The 27517-nt window shown below is 42.7% G+C and overlaps 1 protein-coding gene and 1 long non-coding RNA gene across 3 annotated transcripts in view; both read right to left on the bottom strand.

Moving 5' to 3' along the window:
* LOC118362656 (phospholipase DDHD1-like) overlaps positions 1-20911 on the bottom strand; it is a 42090-nt gene extending 21179 nt beyond the window's left edge. Inside the window, exons 1-5 of one of the 2 annotated variants that reach the window (XM_035743175.2) lie at positions 19577-20911; positions 17143-17322; positions 10503-10604; positions 5508-5636; positions 574-721 (exon numbers count right to left, since the gene is read on the bottom strand). In XM_035743175.2, the coding sequence (XP_035599068.1) occupies positions 574-721; positions 5508-5636; positions 10503-10604; positions 17143-17322; positions 19577-20411 (1394 nt within the window). In that variant the 5' untranslated portion in view covers positions 20412-20911. The remainder of the gene's footprint in view (positions 1-573; positions 722-5507; positions 5637-10502; positions 10605-17142; positions 17323-19576) is intronic. The other variant, XM_035743176.2, reaches the window with a different exon arrangement.
* Positions 20912-21279: 368 nt separating this feature from the next.
* On the bottom strand, positions 21280-25524 carry LOC127913421 (uncharacterized). Its single transcript, XR_008085531.1, has 2 exons — positions 24707-25524; positions 21280-24303 (listed from the first exon to the last, which is right to left on the bottom strand). It is a non-coding gene; the product is annotated as an uncharacterized LOC127913421 (long non-coding RNA).
* Positions 25525-27517: the final 1993 nt, after the last annotated feature.

Here is a 27517-nt window from a genome sequence, read left to right as displayed (position 1 = left end):
GCTCCTGTTACTCTTATAACATATTAGCTGAAAAGTATTGCGGAGCTCCTGCACCTAAATGTAAACAGTACCGGCACCAAAAATGAGTACAGGCACCTATTTCGGTCTAAGTCAAGCGCTGGGGCAATCGACCAAATTATGAACGAATAAGATCTAGGACAGGAACAGGACACATCCACGTTAAGACAGGTGTGCATTCTCAAACACACGTGTGTGTGAACATGTTCTCAAACAGACAAACACTTTGTGGTCCATTCCATACCGATTCCCATCTCCATGGAAACCCACATCAAGACGTGTGGGCTGAAGCTTCATGCCACCCGATCAGCAGACAGCAGTGCATGTAGCTACATCATCCCACAGTAGATCAAACTGTCCCAGCCTCTCCACAAACAGTAGAAAAATAAACATGGCTATGTCTCAAATGGCACACTATTTCATTTATAGTGCACTACATTTGACCAGGGTGAATAGGGCCATTTGGGATGCATACTATGTTACCTCATGTTGGCAGCACCATGTCTCCCAGTAGAATAACTATAACATGCACACAGTGAATGAGAGAGCACTCACATGCCAGTGTTCTTGATGATGCGTCCTGTGTCCATCTTCTGTCCAATGCCGTGGACCACAAAGACGATGTGTGTGGTCTGGGGGGGCTTGTCCTCCAAGGAGGCCTCCTCCACATAGCCCCGGTGGAGCCGTGTCCCACTGCTGGAGGCTACAGAGGGGACAGGGGATGGAGACAGGGTGAACAGGCAGTGGAGAGGGGGACAGTGTCAGGATAATATCAACATACTGGGTGGCTGCACATTGCCCAACAAATGCCAACAATGTTTCGCTCATCAGTGTTTGTTCACTTGTGTTCAACATTGGTAAAGTCTTGATTCATGATTAAGGCTTGATAGACTCAAACCGTGAAATTACATTTCACAGAGGCCACAATGAAATGACCACACAACATGCATACAGTTATGGTGATGAACAATCCTAGGCCATCCTATATCTGAAAGTAGCAATAAGGTGACTGAGTTTACAGGGGCAGTAGGATACTGGAAGCCTCCCGCTGTGTCTGTGGCTCAGGCTGCATGCGTGGCTGGCTTCCTATGCTAACACTACTCTTCACCAGGGTTCTCAAACTATTTGGTGTCGGGACTCTCTTTTGTGATAGTAAATTCATCAGGGACCCCCTCATAATCAGAACACAACTAGAGTGAGATTTCTTTTTTAAATAACATGCAAGGAGTTTTACTATGACGTCGGCAGTGCATGGCCGGACAAACCAAGTCTCGGCCCTGGGAACGAACAATTTAAAAGGCCCACATTTTGTCATGGGGCAGAGAGTTTTTGTTGTTGCAGCTTTAAAGCTAATATCCTGCAATTCTACACATTTTGCCAAAAGGCAGAGAGAAAACATTGCAGTTCTAAAGCTTAAAATTGTAGTGCATTTATGAAGATAAAAATATATACATTTTTTGTCCATTAAAATCGCATCAAATTGATCATAAATACAGTGTAGACATTAAATGTTGTAAATTACTATTGTAGCTGGAAACGGCTGATTTTTTTATGTAATATCTACAGAGGCCCATTACCAGCAACCATCATGCCGGTGTTCCAATGGCATGTTGTGTTAGCTAATCCAAGTTCATTATTTTAAAAGGCTAATTGATCATTAGAAAACCATTTTGCAATTATGTTAGCATAGCTGAAAACTGTTGTTCTGATTAAAGAAGCAATAAAACTGGCCTTCTTTCGACTACCGTAATTTCCGGGCTATAAGCCGCTACTTTATTCCCACACTTTGAACCTCGCGGTTTATACAATGACGCGGCTAATTTATGGATTTTTCCCGCTTTCACAAGATTCATGCCGCCAAAAAACTGAACACCGTCACATAATGTGACGTAAATCGAGCGCGCTCAAACTTCCCATCATTCTGATTACGGTAGTAATTTTGTCACCCTCATCATGGCAAAGACACGGAGAAATGCATTTGATGCAGCTTTCAAGTTGAAGGCGATCGATCTGGCTGTTGGAAAAGGAAATAGAGCTGCTGCATGGGAGCTTGGCCTTAATGAGTCGATTATAAGACTTTGTAAACAGCAGCGTGAGGAACTGACTCAGTGCAAAAAGACAACAAACCTTTCAGAGGGAAGAAAAGCAGATGGCCCAAAGTATTTGCAGCCACTCGACATCAGTGTAAATCGTGCATTTAAGGTGGCGCTCCGTGTTCAGTGGGAGGCTTGGATGACAAGTGGGGAGAAATCCTTCACTAAAACGGGCCGCATGCGAAGAGCAACTTATGGTCAAGTCTGCCAGTGGGTCCTGACAGCGTGGAGCATTGTCAAAAAATCCACTATCATCAACGGGTATCGAAAGGCTGGACTGCTGCGTGTTGAAGGGGCAGCATGAGCTCAGCGGGGTATTTGCCTCCGGATGAAAGTGACGAGAGCGACAATGAAAACGATCCAACATCGGATGAAGCAATTCTGAGGCTATTCAACTCCGACACCGAAGGAGATGACTTCAGTGGTTTCAGTGCACAAGAGGAGGAAGATAGTGACCAATGACTTTCTTGGTCGGCTACTGTTTAATTTTTGTTACAAGCCGTGTTTCGTTAAAGCCTATTTATTTTTGTTACAAGCCGTGTTTCGTTTAAAGGCTGTGTAAAGTTCATTTGTTTCAATGTACCATTAGGCACCTGCGGCTTATAGACATGTGCGGCTTATTTATGTGCAAAATACATATTTTTTTATAATTCAGTGGGTGCGGTTTATATTCGGGTGCGCTTAATAGTCCAGCAATTACGGTAGTTGAGTATCTGGAGCATCAGCATTTGTGGGTTCCATTACAGGCTCAAAATGGCCAGAAACAAAGAACGTTTCTGAAACTCGTCAGTCTATTCTTGTTCTGAGAAATGAAGGCTATTCCATGCGAGAAATTGCCAAGAAACAGAAGAGCTCGTACAATACTGTGTACTACTCCCTTCACAGAACAAAGCAAACTGGCCCTAACCAGAATGGAGAGAGTGGGAGCACAACGGTGCACAACTGAGCAAGAGGACAAGTACATTAGTGTCTAGTTTGAGAAATGTCCTCCTACAACAGGACAATGACCCAAAGCACAGCTCCAAACAATGCAAGAACTATTTAGGGAAGAAGCAGTCAGCTGGTATTCTGTCTATAATGAAGTGGCCAGCACAGTCACCCGATCTCAACTCTATTGAGCTGTTGTGGGAAGGGCCCATCAAGCCAATCCAACTTGCGGGAGGTGCTTCAGGAGGCATGGGGTGAAATCTCTTCAGATTGACAACTAGAATGCCAAAGTTCTGCAAGGCTGTAATTGCTGCAAATGGAGGATTCTTTGACGAAAGCAAAAATTTGAAGGACACAATGACTTTTTCAATTAAAAATAATTATTTATAACCTTGTCAACATGTTGACTATGTTTACTATTAATTTTGCAACTACTTCATGTATGTTTTCATGGAAAACAAGGATATTTCTAAGTGACCCCAAACTTTTGATATATATAACAGTCAAAAGTTTCAGAATAGCTCAATTTTTCCAGTTTTTATTGAAATTCACAGTTTAATGTACTCTGAAAGCATAGAACAAATAAACAAATTGGAGACAAAACATAAATAACGGAATTGTTCTGTTTATCAAAATGTAAATCTACTTTTGACTCAAAGTAGCCACCTTTTGCAGACATAACAGCCACACACTCATAGCATTCTTTCTACAATGGAAATCAAATATTGTTTAGAAAGTTCTCCCCAACACTGTTGAAGATGTTACCACAAAACGTGTGCACTTGTAGGTTGCTGCTTTGCTTTCACCCTTCTGTCCATTGCATCCCAAACCAGCTCGATGGAGTTTGTCTGGAGACAGTGCTGGCCATTCCATGATTTGTAGCCTACCGTCTTGTAATTTTTATATAAGGTAGTTCTGACATACCTCCAGGCTGTTTTGGGTTACTTCTTGCTGTAGGATGAACCCCTGACTTGGCATACACCAGAGGGTATTGCATGGCACTGCAAAATGCTGTGGTAGTTGTTTTGGTTCAGGGTGCCACTTATTCTGTTCAAGTCGCCGACTCTGGATCCAGCAAAAGACCATCACGTTTCCTCCTCCATGTTTGACAGTTGATGTAACACACTGAGGAACCATCCTTTCGCCTACTCTACAGCGTACAAAAACCCTGCGTGATGAACTGAAGATGTCAAATTTTGCTTAATCGGTCCATAAGATCTTCTTCCAGTCTTCAGTAGTCCACTGGTGATAATTCATGGCCCAGTCAAGCCTCTTTGTCTTATTTTGCCATCTTAGCAATGGCTTTCTTACTGACACTCAACCTGTCAAACCTGCAGCTTGAAGTCTTCTCTTCACAGTTGAAACGGAGACTTGCTTACTTCAACCAGTGTTAAGCTGTGCTTGAAGCGGTTGTCCTGTGAGCCACCTATCTCAGAAACTTGTCTTCTGATTCTGTTGTGGTTTTGGGTCTGCCATCTCTCTTCCGGTCAGAGTTTCCTCCAGTTTCCAAGTGCCTTTTGATGGTCTAGGAAATTGTACTCACTGACACCTTGGCTTCTTTGCAATTTCTCTAAAGGAAAGATCCACACTTAAGGATTATAATTGTCTGTCTGTCTTCCTTCCTTTTTTATGATAGCAATATACTACTTCCTGCAGTACAATACTGTCAAAATAATGAGGATGTAGTAACAGTCTGTTCCTACACTGATTTTATACAGACAGAGGGTTTTGTAAGTAATCAACAAAAATTGGGACACCTGCAGGAATTGTAAGCATCAACTTTCAAGGCTTAATTTAATTCATTGCTGCAGAACAGCTGTAAGTTGTTAAACCATTGCTTGTTCCCTGAAATTTCCTTTTTTTTAAAACATATTTTTCAGTAACTGAAACTTTTTTTTAAACCTCTGGCAGTTTACCGCTTACCTTTGTACCATTTCAGGTTATTCACTGGACTTGAATTGCTTAAATTTCAATAAAACCTGGAATATTGGGGGTGTTCTAAAACTTTTGACCGATAGTGTATATAAATAGGGGAAATAATGAAAGTATTGAGTTGTACCCTGACAGGGTAATGTGGATACCAATATCAGTTAGCCTCCCAGGCCCATGTTGCCCAGGGTTAAAAACATACATTGTAGAATAATATTTTATTGTATTACACCATCTAAACTTTTTCCACGGATCCCTTGTCCCTTTCATTTTTGATCTGGCCGCGGACCCCTACAGTACCTTCAGGGGTCCGCTGACCCCACTTTGAGAACACCTGCTCTACACAATAGGCAAATAGGATGAGCTGCTTGCTGGCTGGCCGACACAGCCTTTAGGAGATTTCCAGCGGTAGTGGGTTTGTGTGTCAGAGGAGATTGAGAACTCATGCCAGATCCACATCTTCACTCTACTTGATATTGGGGTGGAGAAGGGGAGGAAGGGTTCAACAGAAGAGTGAGCAGTCAGTCAGTGACCTCTAACCTTTGGAGAAGCCCAGTTTCTGGGTGACAGTGCGGGCGATCTTGGAGGTGGTGGCATCGCTGTAGAGGTAGACCTCGTCCACACTGTGCCAGTCCACGTGGGTCCGACTCAATTTCAAACTGTGGACAGCTACAGAGGAAGAAGAGAGGGATGGAAAAATTAGAAAGCAAGGAAGGGGGGAACGAGATGTGAGAGCAAGCAGAAAAAGGACAAGAGGAACAATGAACAAATGCAGGGGGAAAGACAAAATACACTCATCAAAATTGTGATTACAAATTCCTCATGGTACAACTCAACAAGGAGAAAGTTTGGTGTAGTCTAGTGCTCGATCAAATACACCCTAGGGCATTGATCTGCAGAGGGTCACTAGAGAACCAGAAAAGTACATATTGAAGAAGCACAAAGGTTCACAAAGTCTGCATATTTCAACTGTTACCCGCCCATTGATTGCTTGGGTGTCATTGAATGTGTACAGTAGATTATGTGAAATAATATTGTACCACACAATTCCCAACTGGGTCTCTATGGTAAGCTCGATCACCAATGTGGATGGGCTACACTTATCTTAGCGGGCAACAGCAACAGGGCAAGTAAGAGTGAAAACATGAACGATAAATGAAAACCGGTTGACTGGGTTGAGCTGGTCACATTGAGGTTTTATTGCCACAGATTCACTGTATGGTACAGTACTTGAAGAGGTGACCGGGTACTTTGGTATTGGTCCAGACCGAACCCTGGGGTGCATAGAGACAATCCGGAGGGATTAAAAGGACAGTGTTAAAATGTCCAGGACAAAAGGATTCCTAGAAGAGGTGGACATTAAAAGACGTCATCCAGCGATTGTTTTTACTTGTACTGTTGAAAAGTGATATCCCAAGTACAAATACAGTAAAGAACACATACTAAAGGGTTAAACAAATATCAAAAGTTTGGACACCTACTCATTCAAGGGTTTTTCTTTACTATTTCCTACATTGTAGAATAATACAATGTAGCGGCAGGTAGCCTAGTGGTTAGAGCGTTGGACTAGTAACCTGAAAGTTTGCAAGATCGAATCCCCGAGCTGACAAGGTAAAACTCTGTTGTTCTGCCCCTGAACCAGCAGTTACCCCACTGTTCCTAGGTCGTCATTGAAAATAAGAATGTGTTCTTAACTGACTTGCCTAGTTAAATAAAAGGTTTAAAAAAAGACATAAAAAATATGAAATAACATACGGAATCAGGTAGTAACCAAAAACGTTTTCAACATATCAAAGTAGTCACCCTTTGCCTTGACAGCTTTGACATTCTCTCAACCAGCTTCATGAGGTAGTCATCTAGAATGCATTTAAATTAAAAGGAGTACCTTGTTAAATGCGTTTGAGCCAATCTGTTGTGTTGTGACAAGGTAGGGGTGGCATACAGAAGATTTGGTAAAAGACCAAGTCCATATTATGGCAAGAACAGCTCAAATAAGCAAAGAGAAACGACAGTCCATCATTACTTTAAGACATGAAGTTCAGTCAATCTGGAACATTTCCAGAACTTTGAAAGTGTAGTCCCAAAAACCATCAAGTGCTATGATGAAACTAGCTCTCATGAGGACCGCCACAGGAAAGGAAGACCCAGCGTTACCTCTGTTGCAGAGGATAAGTTCATTAGAGTTAATTGCACCTCATAAATGGTGTCTCCTACTTGAACTCTGAAGCATCTCAACATCAACTGTTCAGAGGAGACTGCGTGACTCAAGCCTTCATGGTCGAATTACTGCAAAAAAACTACTACTAAAGGACACCAATAATAAGAAGAGGCCAAGAAACACAAGCAATGGACATTAGACCAGTGAAAATTTGTCCTTTAGTCCAATGAGTCCAAATATTTGGTTTTTGGGTCCAACCGCTGTGTCTTTGTGAGACGCAGAGCAGGTGAACGGATGATCTCCACGTGTGGTTCCCACCGTGAAGCAAGGAGGAGGTGTGATGGTGCTTTGCTAGTGACAGGGTCAGTGATTTATTTCGAATTTAAAAGCACATCTTCACTATTATTCTACAATGGAGAACATAGTAAAAAATAAAGGAAAACCCTTGAATGAGTAGGTGTGTCCAAACTTTTGACTGGAACTGTATGTTTTGGGAAAAATAGTATTTGTATTTTTTATGCAAGTCTGGAGTGCTTTGTACTTGCGCAGGACTAATCATGTGTGAGTGAGAGTGAGAGAGCGAGAGCAAGCGAGACTTAGCATGGGAGAGGGGGGGGGGGCACATTGCATGAGCATCGCAACGGTATCTCACTCTGTCCAGAGCGCTCGCTTCCTCAGATCGTGTCCAGATTACTGCTGGTACATTAGCTTGTTATTGCTCTGAAAACACTCAGCAGGTGTTCAGAAAACTCTTAACTAATGCAGTACAATCTACAGAGTAGGGGACATCAAAGCCTTCAATCACCTTCTTCCCTTCCTTCCCCCTCTTTCTCTCCTTCTTTCCACCTCCTAATTGGAGGCATCTGAGAAGTGTTGTAGAACCACCAGCGGGGAATAGAACAGTGTCTTTGTGAGAGTCACGTGGAGGGGTAAAGCAGGACGTCCCTGTTCTAATCTCATCAGCTCGGTGAGGATTGAGGAGCAGTCATGGATGCTCCAGTTGATCAGTCTCCATTCAGGGCCCCTCAGGGGCCTGATGATCCAAAATGGCTTAATGGAATGACAAGCAGGAGCTCAGGACTTAACCCATGGAGAAGAAGCTGTGTTAGATGGCAGACCACATAGAATTGGTTTCCATTTAGGAGAGGTAACCCATTGGGGCTTAAGAGAGGAGGGATGTGTAGAAGGGATGGGACTGAATCCCAACCAAGCAGCTTTAGACAAAGTAAAAAGAAAACTCTTTCCAGTCGATGGTCATAAGAATCTATTGCATTGGAAGACCTGAGGGTAAAGATTTGTCAGTATTGCAGAACTTTTCACCGGGTTAGAGTAGCATGTTTTCATTTATCATTGGAAATCACTTGGGATAACAAGCATGCTTCACAACAAGTATCACACCAAGGTTAGAATCAATTCCACTTAAATCCAGCCAAATCAGGTGGTGAATTTATATGGAATTGACAACCAGCACTATACCACACTACTGTACATCATCTTACTACAGTACTCTACAGAAGCGGTGGCGTGCAGCAGGGATAGAATGATCTGTTCTAATGATCAGAGAAGTACAGTAGGGAAAGACAATCTCACCATTTAGCTTACACCTACTCTGAGTCCACTGTAAAACGGGATGTCTTGAGGAGGCAGCAGGTACTCAGTCTTACCCATTAGCCAGCCATAGGAATAAATAAATCATGGCTGACTGGGTGGGGAATGGGGAACGTGCTCATGTTGCCAAATGAGAAGGGAAATGAGATGGACAAGCTTCCCAGAGACAACATCCTGTTTTACAGGGGAGCCCAGGGCAGAGCAGACAAGCCAGCGAGGGGAAGAGGGGGAGGCCTGGATCAAAGCACACCAGAGGATCTAACAGTCAGCCACAGAGAGGTTAAGAGGTTTACATGGGAGGCTTTCCAACTATGCCCCGGAGAGCAAGAGAGGACGAGGGAAGAAGGAGAAAAAGTTGTAGATAGATTTAGAGACCGTGTGAGAGACCAAGAGCTAGAACTATAGTGAAAGAGGTAAGAAGATAGGGAATTATGCCACTAAAGCAAGGCAAAGCTCCTTTCCTCAAATGAATTACTGTTATGTTTTAACAGTGTTATTGTTAGGATGCTAGCTCAGAGCAGTATTGTCTCTTAATTGGCATGGGAGAATTAGTGTGACAATTACAGGATACGCCAAACTAGGGCCTGCCAAACATCTTAGATATGTTCCTGAAGGGTTCCACATCATGTAGAGAGCCACAGAGGGAGTACTACGATCAATGCTAGGACACTAGGGTCACATTCATTAACCACAAGATGGTAGAGAACGTTTTGTGCCTGCTGAATGCAACCCAGTCCTGAATTAGATTGGCCCTAGGGCAGGGGTCAGCAACAGTCGGCCAAAACTGGCCCGCAAGTGATCTTTTTTTGGCCCACCCCAAAGCTCTTTATAAAAAGGGGGGATTATAGTTTTTGTTCAAAAGACAAATCGACATAAATTCAGATAAAAAAAGTGTTTAATTTGGAAATCTGTTCCCATGTACTCCACGAATAAAAAGAGACATGATCATGTCTCAATGTAATCAAGGTATGAAATTGTTATTTTTTGGACTTAGTTGGTGTGCAGTGTACAAAATTATTATAATTATTTTGTGGCCTCCCGACCACCCCCGACAAAAATTGTCACTGAATCTAGTTGCTAACCCCTGCCCTACGGTGCTGCAGATATTGCTGGCAATAGGAGTCTGCACTAAAGGAGCAGTTATTCCATCCATTGAGGCAATGCTGGAGCTTATAGTGCAGCCTGCAGAGCAGTGTGCTATGTGGGCCTGAATGGTGCCTCTGTTGCCTCTAAACGAGAGCTTTGTTCATTCTCTTCAGAGCTGTGGTGGTGATACGGGAGGTTCATTAAGATGTGATCAAGCCGCTAGAGGGAAGGGGAGGCGGAGAAGGGCAGGCTTTTTGGAGAACCAGCTTATTGAGCTCAGATCCTTCGTTTTCCTATTTGGATTTAGAGAGACTGGAAAGATGTTACTAGCTAACTGACTCTCCACTTACTTAGCTCTATCACCACTAACAGACAGACCGGAGCAAGACTTGCAGGTATCATCCAAAAGTCCAGAGAGCAGCAGCAGTAACAGTGACATACTCTGGAACACAGGAAGGGGGGCATTCTAATGACTAGGCCCAATATAAACTAAAGGAGTGAGAAGCCGTCTAATCTAGAGACCAGTTCTACTAGAGCGGGTTGGGTTGTCTAACTGGACTTAGTTCTAGGGAGAGCTCAAAGGGGTGAGCGAAGATCTAGTTCAATCAAGACCTAAGATCTAGAGGAGAGAGGGAGCAAAGCAGATATAATGTAGGAGATAAAAAAGGCTGGCGTTACAGTACCTGAGCAGCGTTTGCGCTTGAGACATTTAGTTGTAGCACTCGGTTGATATCCACTCCATTTGAAAAGAAAGGGGAGGTAGAAAGGGGGCAGGTGGGAGAGAACTAACAACCAAGAGAGAGTGAGTGAAGGACATGACTTTGGTGTTTTGTCACAGAGGGCTACCCACTGCAATCACTGTTAGACTGGAGGGCGTTTGTCAAGCAGCGCTGGTATCAGGTAGACACCCTGGGTCTTGTGTGGGTGTATAGTACAGCTGTTGGTTAGAAGCTGTTGACTAGTATTCACATCAGAAAATGTCACAGAAATGTGCATTAGTTCAAATGTGATTAAAAAAATAACGAGGAAAAGTTTGAAGCGTATAGCCTAACCATTAATACATTTTGTTAAATTTCATTAGCTTCATTCAACTGACAAGCAAAGTTATTCATTTGAATACAACCTGTCCATATGAACATGGCTCTTCATTGTGGTGGCTTAATTAACATGTCAATATTTGCTGTTGCACACAATCTTGAGCTGAGAGGGAACATTAAAACCCATTTGCAGCGCTGTTTGACATATGCCCAAGATGACTGAGGTAGCACCTGAACCTTATTCTTGTTTTACTGCCTTTAGGGCACTCACGTGTGGACAATATCATGTGCTAGTAATGAAAAGATAGTTTTGTATAAAATCATTTTAAAACATGACAATTATGACTGTTTGCCTCCGACAAAATGGTTGGTCAATGGAGGCTACATGACAATGATATACGACATAACATATTCAGAGTGATAAGAGGGATACATGGTTGTATAGTACTTTCAGCCAGATAGCTGTCATTCATCTTGTCAAACAGGTTGAGTACAAATTGCAAAACATTCTAACATCAAATTTAAAAGTATTTTCCTGAAAAAATGTTGGAGGGCTACCAAAGTAAAAGCCAGACTTAACAGCGTAATATTTTAAGAGGATTTCACAACGATCCAAAAGTGAGTGGGCCGCCTACAGAGAAGTTTCTTAGAAGTAGCCCGCCTTACAGCTTTTTCCCCCCTTGCTCATGTTTAGTCTAAAAAAACAAAAGAGCTAAATTATTTTAGTGGGTCAGGAAAACTTCAGGGAAGGATATCCATTCCTGAGAACAGAGGCGAGAACCATTTCTGAGAACAGAGAGGAGGACGATGCCCTCTAAGATATGTCCTAAAGTCCAAGCAACTGCTCACTCCTTCCCACACACTGGCCATACAGTAAGTCTTGCTCTCTCTCACAACTATCAAGCAACCAGGGTTTCATTTAGAGAAATGTCCTTCCATTAGACCATTGTGTCAGACTTGATATCATCACATAGACTATGGCTGCAGTCAGACTGTGCAGTGATAAGGACATTGGGAATCAGTCTGAGCCCTGACCTAAAAGGACCAGTCACCACTGTCTCACTGACTCAGATAACATGACCTAGGCCTTGCCCTGTGACAGAGCTGTTTGTGGACCTTTGTGGGCCTTAGCTGATTAAACATAAACCCAGTTCAAAGAGTGTTAGTCAAAATGAGGGTCCTATTAAACCAGAAGAACCCTGAGCTGGGAGCTCATCTGGCCATAAAGGTATTATGCTGTGCTGTGACTGCTTTCATATTTCACATTTACTCACAGCTATAAATAGGCTGTGATCGGTCCAACAAGAACACCCAGGCAAGCAAGTTGTCAAGGGGCAGTTGTATTTGGATAATAATAAGCCTTTAGGTTAACATTTGTGTACTGGAATGTAAATAGTATCATAATCAGTCAAGCAGAATAACTATGGGTGTGGATATGGTATTGAGATGTCTCCTATCCTTTCAGGCATTTGATTACCAAATGAATGTGGATCTCCATTCTGGACAGGGCTATAATTGTACCATTTGAGCGGAGGTTAGGACCAAGAGATCAGACTTGCAAATGACAGCAGTGCTTTCCTCAGCTGGGCTGAAACCTGCTGATTGTACAAGTGTTGTCAGGACAGGCTGAGAGAGCAAAGAGCAAGAGACCAAGAGAAATAGGGGGGAGAGAGAGAATGACAAATAAAGATAGAGACAGTTCGAGAGGGAGAGAAAGATTGTTCTATAGAAAGAGAGAAATGCCACCCTCAGAGTGTCTGGAGACAGACATGAATCAGCTGATCCATCTGGGACCACATCACAACAGTGGCTGGAAACAAATAGGCTTTATCCTGCTTAACAACTTACTGTCTGGGGCTGTCCTGCTTTATGAAGTACATTACTGTATCATTTAAATTACTACTAATGCAGCACTAATATATCTGACTAGTTTTCTGAACTGAAGTTGGCTTGTGTGGCCGTGATTAAATGCTAATCTTGGGTTTAGGGTTTCAATGCGGCACATTTCTGGATGTTGACAATTGGAGACAAAACGGCAGTGTTATGGAGTATAGATTACATTTTGACATGGCCTGCACTGAGCTTGTTTTGGCCTACATCTTGAATCAAAAGGTCCATTGGTGTGGACTTCTCGGTTTGAGATAGAGCACCATAAACCTCTCAAAAGGAATGACATTCCAAATGTCATATTGGTTAAGAGCTCGTCTACTCCGCTGGGAGCTTTGGATTTAATTGGCCAGGGAAAAGACCAACACAACAGAATGCTACAGTATCTGGACAAGCACATCACATCCATGCTATTCTCAAGAGTATCCAGCCATCCACCCACATAGCGACATACAGCCTGAGGTATTCAGCCTTCAAATAAACATAAAAATGCATTACACTACTAAACTGTGTGTCTAAAACTCTTATGATTAAAAAAAAAGTGTATTTTGAATGATAGGCCTTCTAGCTATTGAAAGCTTAGAGAATAAGTACGCTAAATGTAAAATGTCAGTGTGCCATGACGATTGTCCTGGGTTGTAGACGAGAGCTGTGACTAGTGATCTATAGTTACATAGAGATATTACTTGTGAGAATATATCGTATCGCTTTGACAATATCGCAATATCATTTATTTTGCTAGTTGGATGTACCTGCAGCCTATTCACTAACTGCAGTATTTTTCCTTCATAGCTTGTTGTTCATCTTTTTAAATAGGGTGACAATTTGTTTTCAGCACTTTTATTTCAATGATCAAACCTTGTTTTCTCATGGCTCTCTCTTGTCCCTCTACAGCAGACATGTGGTGAGCAATATGTTTGGAACCCTGAATCACAAAATCACAGTATCGAATCACAATACCTATCGTACCGGCACCAAAGTATCCTAATAATATCGTATTGAGGTCCCTGGCAATTCCCAGCCCTAGCTGTGACATGACATAATGTGATGTTCTGGCCTGTGTGTGTTGACAGATGACCCTGTGTGCCTGTGGGGCTTTGCTTGCCGTGACGCTCCAGGAGCCTGACGGACTGAAGTACACCCCACCGTCATGAGCCCTGGCCCAGCCTCCAGCCAGCCCACATGCAAATCTCTCTACTGATTCAAACGCCTTCAAAACACATCCGTATGATAGATTCTCACATCAGTAAACAGTCCCTTCACATACCCGCATCTCTCTGTTGCCATCACCCACCACAGACATATATACACACAGTACACACATATCCACCAGGGATTCTTCCATAATCAGCCTCCCTAAGTGATACACAGCCAGTGCATCTTTAAACAGGTCTGACAAACAAAAGGTGTAATGTGTCCACAGCCAAAAAGATGTCACATAAAGCTTACTCGGGTCTCCTAAAACCTGACAGGGGAGCCATCAGGGGGCCTCTTGCTATTAACACCCTGCTCCTTAGATTATGGAATCACAGTGAGAGGGTCATGGAGCCCCAATGGGACTTTTCAGTCACAATGCATGGAGCAACTCTGTGCATGTGTGTGCGAGCGACTGAGCATACAGGCCTGCCCTACAGTATCAAAAATGATTTTGCCAAATGACGGTTTCTGTACAACAAACACTCTCATTGTGATACTTTGTACTTTCTTCCTCTGAGGAACTTCCAAGCCAGGCTAGCAAGTAAGACAGACTCTCTGTATTCTGTGAACCAGCCTATTGCCAGCTTCAGTAGCTGCTGAAATCGGTAAACCCGCCACAGTATAGCTGCCACGTGGGCCACCATTTGTGGCAACTGTCAATTTCCATCCTCAAATTAGACGACAGTGGCAACCATCAACTACAAATGAAGTGTCAAACTGTCACGGTCACCCTTTCTCATAGAAGCCTGAGGAATGAGGAACCCTTTTTGACTGACACAGCAGCAATAACCAAGGGCAGGAGAGAACAGAGCCCTCATGCCGTCTGCATTATGATGATCTCATGCCTACATAACATGCCTGCGAGCCGCAACACTTGCTTTCTGCTCCATTAGTCTTGGAGCTGGCTGCTGGGTTTCAGCGTGAGGGAGAGGGGAGGAAGGGTGAGAGAAAGAGGGAGAGATTGAGGGAGAACAATGGGTGGAGGAGAGGAAAGGAGAGCGGGAGAGAAGGAGAGAGGGTAATGCAGTATTGTGAAGTGGGTAACAGGTACACTCTCCCGCTTTATTAGCTGGGTGCTCTGCCATATATGACAAAGACTTCAAATATAATACCAAGTTCAAAAACATTGGGAAATGGCATAACTCCAACATGTTGGGGGGTTATTTACACAAAAAAGAAATCACCTAATCACACCTTTTCATTTTCGTCCAGGCAGGCTAACATGTTTTCGGAAGTTATGCCTTGATCAGAGCATCCGATTCACTAAGCTACTGTATATGGTACAATAGACTGTCATTTTCAAGACATTGACTTTTGCGGAATGTGCTAACAAATAACTTTGAAGTGAATCCTTGATTGAATTCACAAAATAACGTGGTGAAGCGTGAGTACAGTTTTGTATTCTCTCAAAGAGGTGACTCATAATGGAAATTAAAGGATGTGGCAGTGCTTTCAAAGGGGGACTTGGAAAGGGCTGGGTTGTGGGTGACCTAAGTGAAAGTGACACAACCGTTGCCGTAATCCTGATCCCATTTCAAACACACTGATTATGACTTGTGTCCTCTGTGTGTGTTGATATTTGTGTACGTGTGAGAAAGAGAGGGATAGATAGAGAGTGAGAGAAAGAGGGAGGGGTAGTAAAACAAGGGAAATTCAGACAAGTGGAGACATTTGGCTTTAGGTTTACAAGTCGGGTTAGAATTACAGTTAGTGTTAGGTTGAAGAGAAAATAGGATTGTGAATGGGAATCAATTGTTTGGTCCCCACATGGATTAGTAGAGTGAGTGGCCTCTGTCTTCCCACCAGTTCATGTCTGTGATTAAATTTGAGTGGCGTAGCTAGTACCGTGCAGGCGCTTGAGAGAACATTGCATTGGCAATAAGGCAACCTCCAGTAGCCAGCCAGTCTACTCATGACTATATATACAGTCCCCTATTGCTCCTGAAGGGCGAGACTGTCCTTGTATGAATGAACAGACTGTACTGTTGGACGCATTCAGAACAGGTCTGAAATAGAGGCTAGATCAGGGACCCATTCAAGGACTAAACTTATGTTGATTAACACTGAGTCAGAGCAAGTCATGATCATTCACAATGGGAGGTTAATCACTGTGCAAACACTGTGTTATGGTCCAATTCACAGTGCCACACTGAGGAGATGGCGCTGGCCTTGGTTGGTAGGAAAGCAGCACTTATTCTCAGTTCGAGATAGAAGTTGTCTTCAAGTTTAGCATTGAAGTGTCAGATTATTTCTCACACAGATACAGCACACACACCAACACTGGTGGCATTTTCCCTTACACACACACACAGAGGCAAACGTAAAGGTGACATTCTCCTTCTCCCTCGCTTTCCCTCTCTCACACACATACACACAATCTCTCCTGGTGACACTGATTTAATACCTCTGGTATCGAAAGTCATTCACACACACATTCATCACAGAAGGAACAGCCATTTCACAGGGCTGAAGACTGTGCATTCAGGAGGGAATTGCTGACTGAAAGATTCCATTTGTCACTTGTTTTCTGAGTGCACCAACAAGCTATTCCTGAAACAAATTGCTGTCTGAGCCTTGCATGAGAAATACACTTTTACCTATAATACACTCTGGGCTAACAAAATACAATCAACATCCTCATAAAGACAATCTGGTATGTTTCCCCTTTCTGGTCTACAGGGAGATTCTGATAGCTAATATGTTATGGTTTATGAGTCCCAACAACACTTTTCAGTTGCTGATAAGGTGGGTGATATTTTGAATGGAGTCCATAACTAACCCAGACACCATCTACAGAGAACCTCATTTGACAGCTGCTACCACACTACATGATCTATAAGTTCTCTATAGATAAGTACCTTGGTGGAATTATAGTCAGGTTAGTAGTTATTGCCCTGGCAGAACGTTGCAGATTAAAATTGTGAGAGAGCATGGCTACAGCACTGGTATCCAACCCTGGGCCTGGAGAACAAGCCGATTCAGCTAATCAACAAATCATCAAGACGTGGTTAGTGAAATCAAGCGTTTCAGTTCTGCTCTGGACCAAAAGCTTGCCCAGACTATAGCTCTCCAGGACCAGGGTTGGAGACAACCAGTATTCAGTCTTTAGAATAATGCATTATATACTTGATACAAGCCTACACTTGATAAATATTTATTTAGGCCTAAACCATATCTCCCACAAGCCCTGGTGTTGTCTCACCATCTTTGCTGTCGACTGTTTTGGCCACCACAGAGTCAGAGTCGAAGCTGTCCTGCATTTGCTGCCCAAGGAAACGGGTCAAGTGCTCCACCTCAATGAGGTCACTCTCCTCCTCCTCCAATGGGAGCCAGGTGCCGTCGATGAACCACTGGCCCCTCATGACAGGAATGCTTTCCTGCTCTGAGGGTGGGAGAGAGAATGGGGCAGGGGGAAGTTAGAGATTTACAAAGCATTCAATTTTCCCCCTTTTCTTTTCAATGTTCCCCTTGATTGTTTGCGGGGAACAAAATGCTAGACAATAGACAACAATTGGTAACGTAGCATGAGCCAGCAGGTAACAACTATGTGTGTGTATGTGGTGCTGACACCAAATGCAAATACATCTAGGTAGTTGCTTTGTGAAGGCTACAATGACAGGTAGGCCTAATTAGGCACCCTATAAAGCTAGGCATTGGCAATCTCAGTGGAATGTGGAGGGAGGCAAAGTTGATTACAGAACTGATTAGTTTAGAATTAGTAGTCGTTGGTGAGAGCATGACCACAACACCTAATTCTGTAATGTGTGTTTTTCTATCTAATGGCACGGAGCTTGGGTGTGACTGTTCCTACAACAGGTAGTAACCAACACACACCATCTATAGTAAATAGCAGCAAAGACAAAAAAAAAAGCTCTTACGGAAATCACTTTTACAGTAGCCTACATTTGTATTCAGCTTTAATTTATAATTGGATGTGATACAGAGAGTACAGATGTAGGATAATGAAAATGCCAATGGACCCTTAGAAATGTCTTACTCAACAAAACAGACTTTAGTGAGAAGATATAGGCCTAAGCTAGCTAATGCATGTCAAACAGTGATATTACAGGCCCAAACATAGTCAGAGCCTCAAACTGACTACAACATCTAGCTGGAAGATCCTAGTAAACCAACTGTCACTTAGTGTTGCCTCAGGCGAACTCAGCGAGATATTTCATTTTCCCTAAAGGGATGCATGGCTATCTCGCTGGCTTGCTCAAGTTATCCAGGGCTCTATAGCAACCAGCTATACCACCATGGCTGACTTTTTTGTAAATCTCCATGAATTAGTTGGCACAGTCCAGATACATTCATTGGAGGCAGTGCCCGGGATGGTGGCTAGACTAATAATAGGCCACTTTTGTGAGTTTGTGATAGGTAGCACAAATAAACGTTGGCTTCATTAGGTTGCTTAAAGGCAATGTACTAGTCAAAAGTTGACACACCTACTCATTCAAGGGTTTTTCTTTATTTTTACTATTTTCTACATTGTAGAATAATAGTGAAGACATCAACCCCATGAAATAACACATATGGAATCATGTAATAAGCTAAAAAAGTGTTGAACAAATCCAAATATATTTGTTATTTTAGATTATTCAAAGTAGCTACACTTTGCCTTGATGACAATGCATTTCATTTAACAGGTGTGTGTTGTTTAAAGTTAATTTGTGGAATTTCTTTCCTTCTTAATGCGTTGGAGCCAATCAGTTGTGAAGTGACATGGTAAGGGTGGTCCAAATTTGTGATAATCCGTTCACCTACTCTGCGTCTCACAAAGACACTGCAGTTGGAACCAAAAATATCAAATTTGGACCACCCCTACCATGTCACAACCGATTGGCTCAAACGCATTAAGGAGGAAAGAAATTCCACAAATTAACTTTTAACATGGCACGCCTGTTAATTGAAGCACATTCCTGGTGACTACCTCATGAAGCTGGCTGAGAGAATGCAAAGTGTGCAAAGCTGTCAAGGCAAAGGGTAGATACTTTTAATAATCTCAAATATAAATATATTTTGATTTGTTTAACACTTTTTGTTGGTTACTTTGTGATTCCATGTGTTATTGCATAGTTTTGATGTCTTCACTATTATTCTACAATGTAGAAAATAGTAAATATAAAGAAATCTTGGAATGAGGTGGTGTCAAACTTTTGACTGGTACTGTATATATTTTTTAACTTTAGTGTGCTTACTGTATTTGTACTTGGGATATCACTTTTGACAGGTACTGTATGTGGCCTACATTTGTACATTAAAGCATATTGTAGACAGACAGATTGCGTAGTAGGCACGAATGAGAGATGGTGACACCATGCCATCTCTGATCTCGTGCGTGTATACAAGGTAATCTCTGTAGTGACCTGGTAGTGATTTGTCCATGCAGTCTGCAGCCTCTCATTGGAGAGATACGCAGCAGGAATTAAGACCAGAGATTATGGGCACCACTCAACATCTGGCACTGATGCGTTTGCTTGCCAGTGGCAGATGAATAGCACTTGGCAACATGGGTTGACGACTAAAATACTTTAAAGCGTAACCCTCTTGCACACATTGGTTTGCAAGCAAAACATACATATACAGGAATGCTGGGTATATAAGGAGGAAAGAGAATGCTTCCTATTGATACTTACGATTCCAATACACAGGATAGCATTCTCTGTCTTTGACATCCACCTCATACAGCCCACCCCTGACACATACAGCCTCTACGTTGATGTTTATTGAATCAAGGTCTCTTTCGTCTGAGGAGTCCGTTCTCTCCATCGAACCCCTGTCCCTATTCACCGTAGTTCTCGGCGCCGGCACTGGTCCAGCTCGCTCGACTCCGTTCGACCCCCCAGTTGTCGCTTCCACCCCGCTTGCATTATCTTCATCGTACGCTTCATCCATTCCCAAAGAACCCTGGCGCTTGGTCGTTCCAGGGTTCAGTTCGCAGAAATTACGAAACATGACCTCAACTTTCAAAGAGTCGTGTCCAATGAAAGGCTTCCACGTTTTTTTGTCCTCTTTGTAAAACCACCGCACTTCTTCGGGTCCCAATTCTGTGACAACCTCGTTATACCGGTTCCTTGAACTACTGCTCCGAGTCCTCTTTCTGCTTTCCAACACCGGGGTGGCGTTCCGGTCATTTTCACTGAAGGCCAGAGAACCGGTGTCTAGGTAGGCTGCGGGAGGACTCCGGTTGTTGTGACAGCCGGGGTAAGGTTCCTCTAGGCCCAGTATCATACAGTCCGGAGGAACCCGGTGGCGGCCTCGCAGCAGCGGCATGTGCCTGTCCAGACCTGGCTGAACCGAGTGCATCCCCGCCAGCATTGTTTCGCCAATAGGCTCTTCATAGCAGCATACAAATACATCTTTTTCCAAGGCCCAGTCTCTGTTGTTGTTGCCGACTGACGAGACCCTATTCTCATGGCTCTGTGGAGAGCTGCTTAGCAAAGACGTTTTATTTGTGAAACTGCTCGACATAACTATTGAGCAAGCTATCTTGTCATTAGCTCGGTAGCTAACCGGCCGACCCGGCCTAGCTATGTTTTGCTATGCAGCAACTACAGGCAATCCGTCGTATGTTTGACGAGGTAAAACTAGCTATTTTATTAATTGACACTAAATAAACTAGCCCTAGCCAGCTTCCATCCGAGAAACCTGCTATTCTCTCTTCGGCACAACCACCTGACCTACACCAAATATTTTATAACTAAACCCTACACCTTCTGCAGCGGTACACAGCCCCTTTCCTGCTGGAATCGGTCACAGAATCCGCTTGGTCCAGTTTATTATTGATACTGTCCGGTAACAAGTTGATATCTCTTTCTTTCCTGCGAGTAGAATTGCAGATTATTTCGTGTCTAAACAACTCGCCGGCTAGCATGGAGACAGAAGCGCGTGCGTCAACTAGCTCTCTCTCCCCGTGACAGCTGACGCACGTATCACAAGATTCCTACGCCCAGATGTGAACGCGCACGTAGAATGTACGCGAACCTTCTTCTTCTTCTTCTTCTTCTCCGATTTCATGGCGGTCCGCAAACAAACGTTTAAAGTGCATGCAGGCACCTACTGTGCTGGAATGTACGATCACTCCTGACCTGCCCAAAACTGTACTGCCATTGAGATGGAATTTGAAACCAAATAAATTCCCAACTTCTACTACACCCTCCTAAAACCCCATTAAACTTTATATAATCCACCCTAAGGATGGTTCAGCATGTCAAAAACCATTTCAACAGTATTTGTGTTTATTATGGATCCCCATTAGCCACTGTCAGGCCAGCAGCTACTCTTCCTGGGTCCAGCAAAAATTAAAGCAGTAATATACACTACCGTTCAAAAGTTTGGCGTCACTTAGAAATGTCTTTATTTTTTAATTAAAAGCAAAAATTGTCCATTAAAATAACATCAAATTTATCAGAAATACAGCATAGACATTAATATTGTAAATGACTATTTTAGCTGGAAATGGCAGATTTTTAATGAAATATCTACATAAGCTTACAGAGACCCATTATCAGTAACCATCACTCCTGTGTTCCAATGGCATGTTGTGTTAGCTAATCCAAGTTTATCATTTTAAAAGGCAAATTGATCATTAGAAAACCCTTTTGCAATTATGTTAGCACAGCTGAAAACTGTTGGTCTGATTAAAGAAGCAATAAAACTGGCCTTCTTTAGACTAGTTGAGTATCTGGAACATCAGCATTTGTGTGTTTGATTACAGGCTCAAAATGGCCAGAAACAAAGAACTGTCTTCTGAAACTCGTCAGTCTATTCTTGTTCTGAGAAATGAAGACTATTCCATGTGAGAAACTGAAGATCTCGTACAACGTTGTGTACTACTCCCTTCACAGAACAGCGCAAACTGTCTCTAACCAGAATAGAAAGAGGAGTGGGAGGCCCCGGTGCACAACTGAGCAAGAGGACAAGTACATCAGAGTGTCTAGTTTGAGAAACAGATGCCTCACAAGTCCTCAACTGGCAGCTTCATAAAATAGTACCCGCAAAACACCAGTCTCAACGTCAACAGTGAAGAGCCGACTCCGGGATGCTGGCCTTCTAGGCAGAGTTTCTCTGTCCAGTGTCTGTGTTCTTTTGCCCCCCTTAATATTTTATTTTTATTGGCCAGTCTGAGAAATGGCTTTTTTGCAACTCTGCCTAGAAGGCCAGCATCCCGGAGTCGCCTCTTTGCTGTTGACATTGAGACTGGTGTTCTGCGGGTACTGCTGTTGTTCGAATACCCGAGCCGACATCCGGTGTATGTGACAATAAAAACATGTTTTTTTTTTTTTAAAGCTGTTGCTGCAGACATCTTTGAATCTTAGTACATAGCAGATTTTCTTTTTACCCCAATTGTTAGTAGCTACTATCTTGTCTCATTGCTACAACTCCTGTAAGGCCTTGGGAGAGATGAAGGTTGAAAGTCATGCGTCCTCCGATACACAACCCAACCAAGCCGCACTGCTTCTTAACACAGCGCACATCCAACCCAGAAGCCAGCCACACCAATGTGTCGGAGTGCACCGTGCACTAGGTGCAAATGACACTAGGCCATTTGTGCGTCGCGTTACAACAGAGCCTGGGGGCAAACCCAGGGTCTCTGGTGGCACAGCTGGCGCTGCAGTACAGCGCCCTTAACCACTGCGCCACCCGGGAGGCCCTTTTGAGCAGATATTTAACTGAGTTTTTTGGATAACGTGGTCACATAAAAAACAGGGTTATTTTACAGAAATTATTTGACCTAACTTTGCATCTGCACAGTTCTTCCAGTAAATATGTTTTTGAAAAATGTCCGTGTAAATTGTTAAAGGGCGACTGTAATTCCTCATTTGGCCACGTCTTAGATTTTTTTTAAAGCTGGCGACCATGACTGAATTCAAACGTGAGTTCGTTTTGGGGTGTGTTTTGATATGGGTGTCTCTTCTGTGTGTTCCCCAGGTGGGAAGAGTTAGCCAAATTATTTCGCCAATTATCTTCAAAGGGCTGGTGTGCAACCGTGGCAAAATTGGTTTGACTTTGGATAGCCTCTCTCTGGGGATAGTTAGGGACTGTCAATAAATTGCACAATGTAAATGCACATCTTTCAGTTGTCTCATTAAATGCTTTCAATATGTGTATGACTTCCTTGAATTTAAAGTTGGTTTGAGGTTTTTAAGTCATAGAAAGTTGGAGCTGTTAACCTTTTAAAATATTGCCCCATCCCACTGGGCACAGACATCAGTTCAACATCAATTCCACATTGGTTCAATGTAATTTAATTGAAATTACATGGAAACAACATTGATTCAACCAGTGTGTGCCCAGTGGGATGTACAAATAGCCCCATAGGGATATCGAATGTCAAACCAAATTGACCATGAGCATTAAGATCGTGTCCTGTGCAGCTGCGTTCCGAATTGATGATTACTTGCCAGCTGTGGGCATGTGGGTAGGAATAAAATAAACCCAGCCCACAGAAAACTGTTATGTACCCTTCATTCTGTTACATACATTTTCCTATCATCTCCTTTTTGGACAAGACTGACTTTATGACCAAATTATACTATTTACACTTCACAATTTTGACACTAGAATATTATGGACAGTATATAAATAGAACAAGTCTGTAGAGCAGTAGTTCCAGTATATAGGATGAGCCTTGACTAGAATACAGTATATACACTGAGTATACCAAATATTAGGAACATCTTCCTAATATTGAGTTGCACCACCCTCCCCTTTTGCATCCGGTTAATAAGGACCAACATCACATGTGCACTACTGTAGCACTCACTGCACACAGGGAGAAGCAACGAAGTCATCATCACATCATCCAAAAACATGGCAGGCATTGAATGAATATAAAATGCTAATATCTTTGGCTGGGAGTGATTCAATTTCAATAATTCAATGGATGTTATAAGTGTCTTATTAGGAATTTTCAAATCTGACTTCTCTATGTAGCCGTGTATGGAAATTGTCTTTCTGGGCCGGGAGTCAGTTAAATTGCAGTACCAAAGCAAAACTGTAGGAGCAGTCAAAATCGTGCTTCAAGACTGGAACCCTGGCCCCTTGGATTGTTGCTAAGCCTAACCCTTTTCTTAACCTCGTTCTCTTAACCGCCTACGTGAAGTCACCTATGCTGCTGCATTAGTTCAATCAATCAAATGTATTTATAATGGCCTTTTTACATCAGCAGATGTCACAAAGTGCTACACAGAAACCCAGTCTTAAACCCCAAACAGCAAGCAATGCAGATGTAGAAGCACGTTAGTTAGTTAGTTAGTCCCTGATGTTACGGCTGGCAGTAAAGTGGCATGACAAACGAGACGTCCATGTCCTGTCCACTGTCCATAGAGTAACCAGGTCGGCCACAGGGAAAGGGGACCACCTGACGGGAGAGAGAAAGATCAAACCAGACTGTGTGCTTGACTATAACCTCAAAATGGTGGCAGTGGATAAGGCAGACATGATAAACAGCTTTGTAGAATGCACTCGGAAAACTGGTATAAGTGATATAAGAAGATATTTTTTAATCTGGTCAACACTGCTGTCCTCAACGGCCGCATAGTTCACCACCAGCTAATAGGTGAGAAGATTACTAAACAAGGTTTTTTGTAATTGGACATACAGTTCACATACAAATATATTGACAATATCTCACCCACCTACCGACTCCCTCATCCTCTCCACTACCTCATCCTCCCCACTCCCTCATCCTCCCCACTCCCTCATCCTCCCCACTCCCTCATCCTCCCCACTCCCTCTCCCCTATAGGTGAGGTGATTACCTACCAAAAGTACAGAAAGAATCTCATGAGAAAGCTGCTGGAGGAGCACCACACCCCTCGGCGTCCATCCACTGAGGGTCGTCCTGCTGCAGACAATCCCCTACGCCTCACTGCACGACATTTCCCTGCAAAGTCCCGCAGGCTGCTGCTCAAGGCAGTCGCACACAGAGGCAATGCAAAGTCTACCTGTCCGGCACAAGGAGAAGGAAGCAGAGGAGTTTGTTTTTAGTTTGTGACACACCCTTGTGTATTGTGCCATGCTTTGGGGAGTACCTTATGCTTAAGCACTACTGAGCACATCTGCAGCAATTACTGACTGACTGACTGACTGACTGACTTAACAGGTACTAAGCCATTGGGGCTGTGGGGTGGAAAAGCAGTTGTTGTTCAATCACCATATGAATACAGAAATATAAGTTATGCATGTTAATAAGTTGTCAGTCTTTTCTTGCTGTTTTTTTACCTCTAGTAAACCTAGTTTTAGTTTTTGTTGTTCAACCTCTACCAATACTTCAATTGCTTCAATACTAAAGTTGGCCTCAATCTTCTGCAAGAAAGATATCCAGTTCTAGTCATGATGTTGTCAAATAAGGTTCAATGCTGTTTGTGTGGTTGGTTCCTGAAAGTACAGAATAAAGAGGAAATATTTGTAATTAGAATACAGTATCAGGATATAGCAATAAAACAATGTTACAATGAAGTAACATAACACTGCTATAAAAACAATAGGTTGCATTGACAAAATGACAATTATGAATGATATAAGAAACAGTGACTGAAGAGCTCCACAGAGGGGCATGTCAGGGAAAAGCAGAGCTATGCTAAACAGGCCAAATGAAAACACAGGCCAATATAAGGCCAGGGCAGCTTCAAAGTATACAGCTTCAAAGATAATACTTCTCTGACACCATTAACATTGTTTTACAGAAATAACAGAAGAATGTAGCTAGCTACATAAGCATAATTGAGTACCGAACCATAAAGGTTATGAAATTAGTAGCTTGCGTGTCTGTGGTTATAAAGGGGTACACACAGAATACATTATGCTGCATGCATACATACATACATACATACATACATACATACATACATACATACATACATACATACATACATACATACATATGGTGTGCTACAGTAGAAACAACATACCACAATATACAGAAATGATTATGATAATGTAATAAGGCACTTACTTTGATAGGAATGCACACGTCTAAAGTTATTATTAGTAAGGAAAACAACAATGAAGACAATTTGGGCGCCAGCTGCAAAATGCGCTGGGTAGAAAAATGTAGTGCAGGTTCTTTTCTGACTTGAGGTGTGCAACTGATTGGGCTCTCATCGAAGAGAGAAGTTTGTCCGGCTCATCTAGCTAATCCTCTTCTTATATTAGCATAGCATGCCTCAAACGTAAATTGTCCACCACAGTGAAATGGGCTACTTCAATGTGAATTAATGAGGAGGCGGAACACATCAATATTCAGGCTGTTGTTTGAAAATAAAAGTGGTTTGAATACAACTAGAAATTGACAAGTTGAAACATAACCTATAGACAGTGGCGATTTTAGCATGTAAATCTTGGTGGGGCAAACTCCCCCCCAACATTTTTTAGCTGCATTCCAGCAAAGCCACTGCACAACATAACACTAAACAATACATTTATTGCACTATAACGGCGACAAGCGGTGCCCATAAACTGTTGGGGCCTACATAAAACTGTCCCAACAGCAGAGCTTTCCTTTCAGCACCATGGAGTGAATCCTTACCACCGCTGCACCTGGCTGTCAGCGGAGCCTTGTCTGGCAGCGAATCAGTTCATTCAGCCTCATTTACTGCCTTTAAAAAAAACATATCTGATATAGCTGACCATATCTCCCTGGCATATTACATCATTTCTGCAGCAGCGTATAAGACATTTTTGAACTCACCTAGTTGTGCGCGACGGTCCTTCGAAGGCAAATTTTCTCATCAAAGACAATAATTACAATTCCGAGTTGGTAGACTGTTCAAAACATATTTTCCAAGTCTGGCTTCCCAGTTGCAATGCTTGCGGTTAGCCAATGTCACCGATTCCTTCCAAACAACTCATTGTTGAATTAGCGATTTCCAAATTGTTGTGTAATGTTTATGTTCAATGGCCGATGAGCACCGATACCTTTTATCTATAATTTCTCTTCTTTATTTCTCTTCATAGGACAATAATTAAAAAGGATTTGCCAGTAGACTTGATTCATGAATCATGATAATGACTGCTCGCTAAGATTGTGAAAGTAAGATGTTGACATGATCAGTCCAATCAAAGCTACTGTACATATAACGTGATTTGACGTCATTTCTGTGGCCAATGACCTCGAGCCTTCTTGGAAGGGCACTTCTAATCTAAGTCTATGGCAGGACACAGGAGGGCTCACATTCTTGATGTCTCCCCTTACTAAAAGCAGTGAACACTGAGCCAATCACGGTGCAATGCTGAGCCAATCATGGTGCAATGCTTCTACTTTCTGCTGGCCTGCCCCAACACCACAGAAAACACTGAGCTAGGCTGAAACACCTGCATTTTGGAGCTGCCTGTTTGTATGCGGCTTTATTAACTCAATGATATTGTGACACGTATTAATGCCAAAATAATATTTATATATACACCTATCATAAAAATAAAAATAAATGTGGGGCTCAAAACAGGTGGAAAGCTGCCCTACCTGCTCTGAATGATGGGTCGCCTTCACCTATAGATAATTAGCAGGCAGCGTGCCTTGGTTTGAGGGCAGCGCAAGTTCACTGTCCTTTCGCGTAACAATATAGTTCTGGAACA

Source organism: Oncorhynchus keta, chromosome 29 (genome assembly GCF_023373465.1).
Source record: "Oncorhynchus keta strain PuntledgeMale-10-30-2019 chromosome 29, Oket_V2, whole genome shotgun sequence".
Lineage (NCBI taxonomy): Eukaryota > Metazoa > Chordata > Actinopteri > Salmoniformes > Salmonidae > Oncorhynchus > Oncorhynchus keta.
This window is presented reverse-complemented; position numbering and strand designations above follow the sequence as displayed.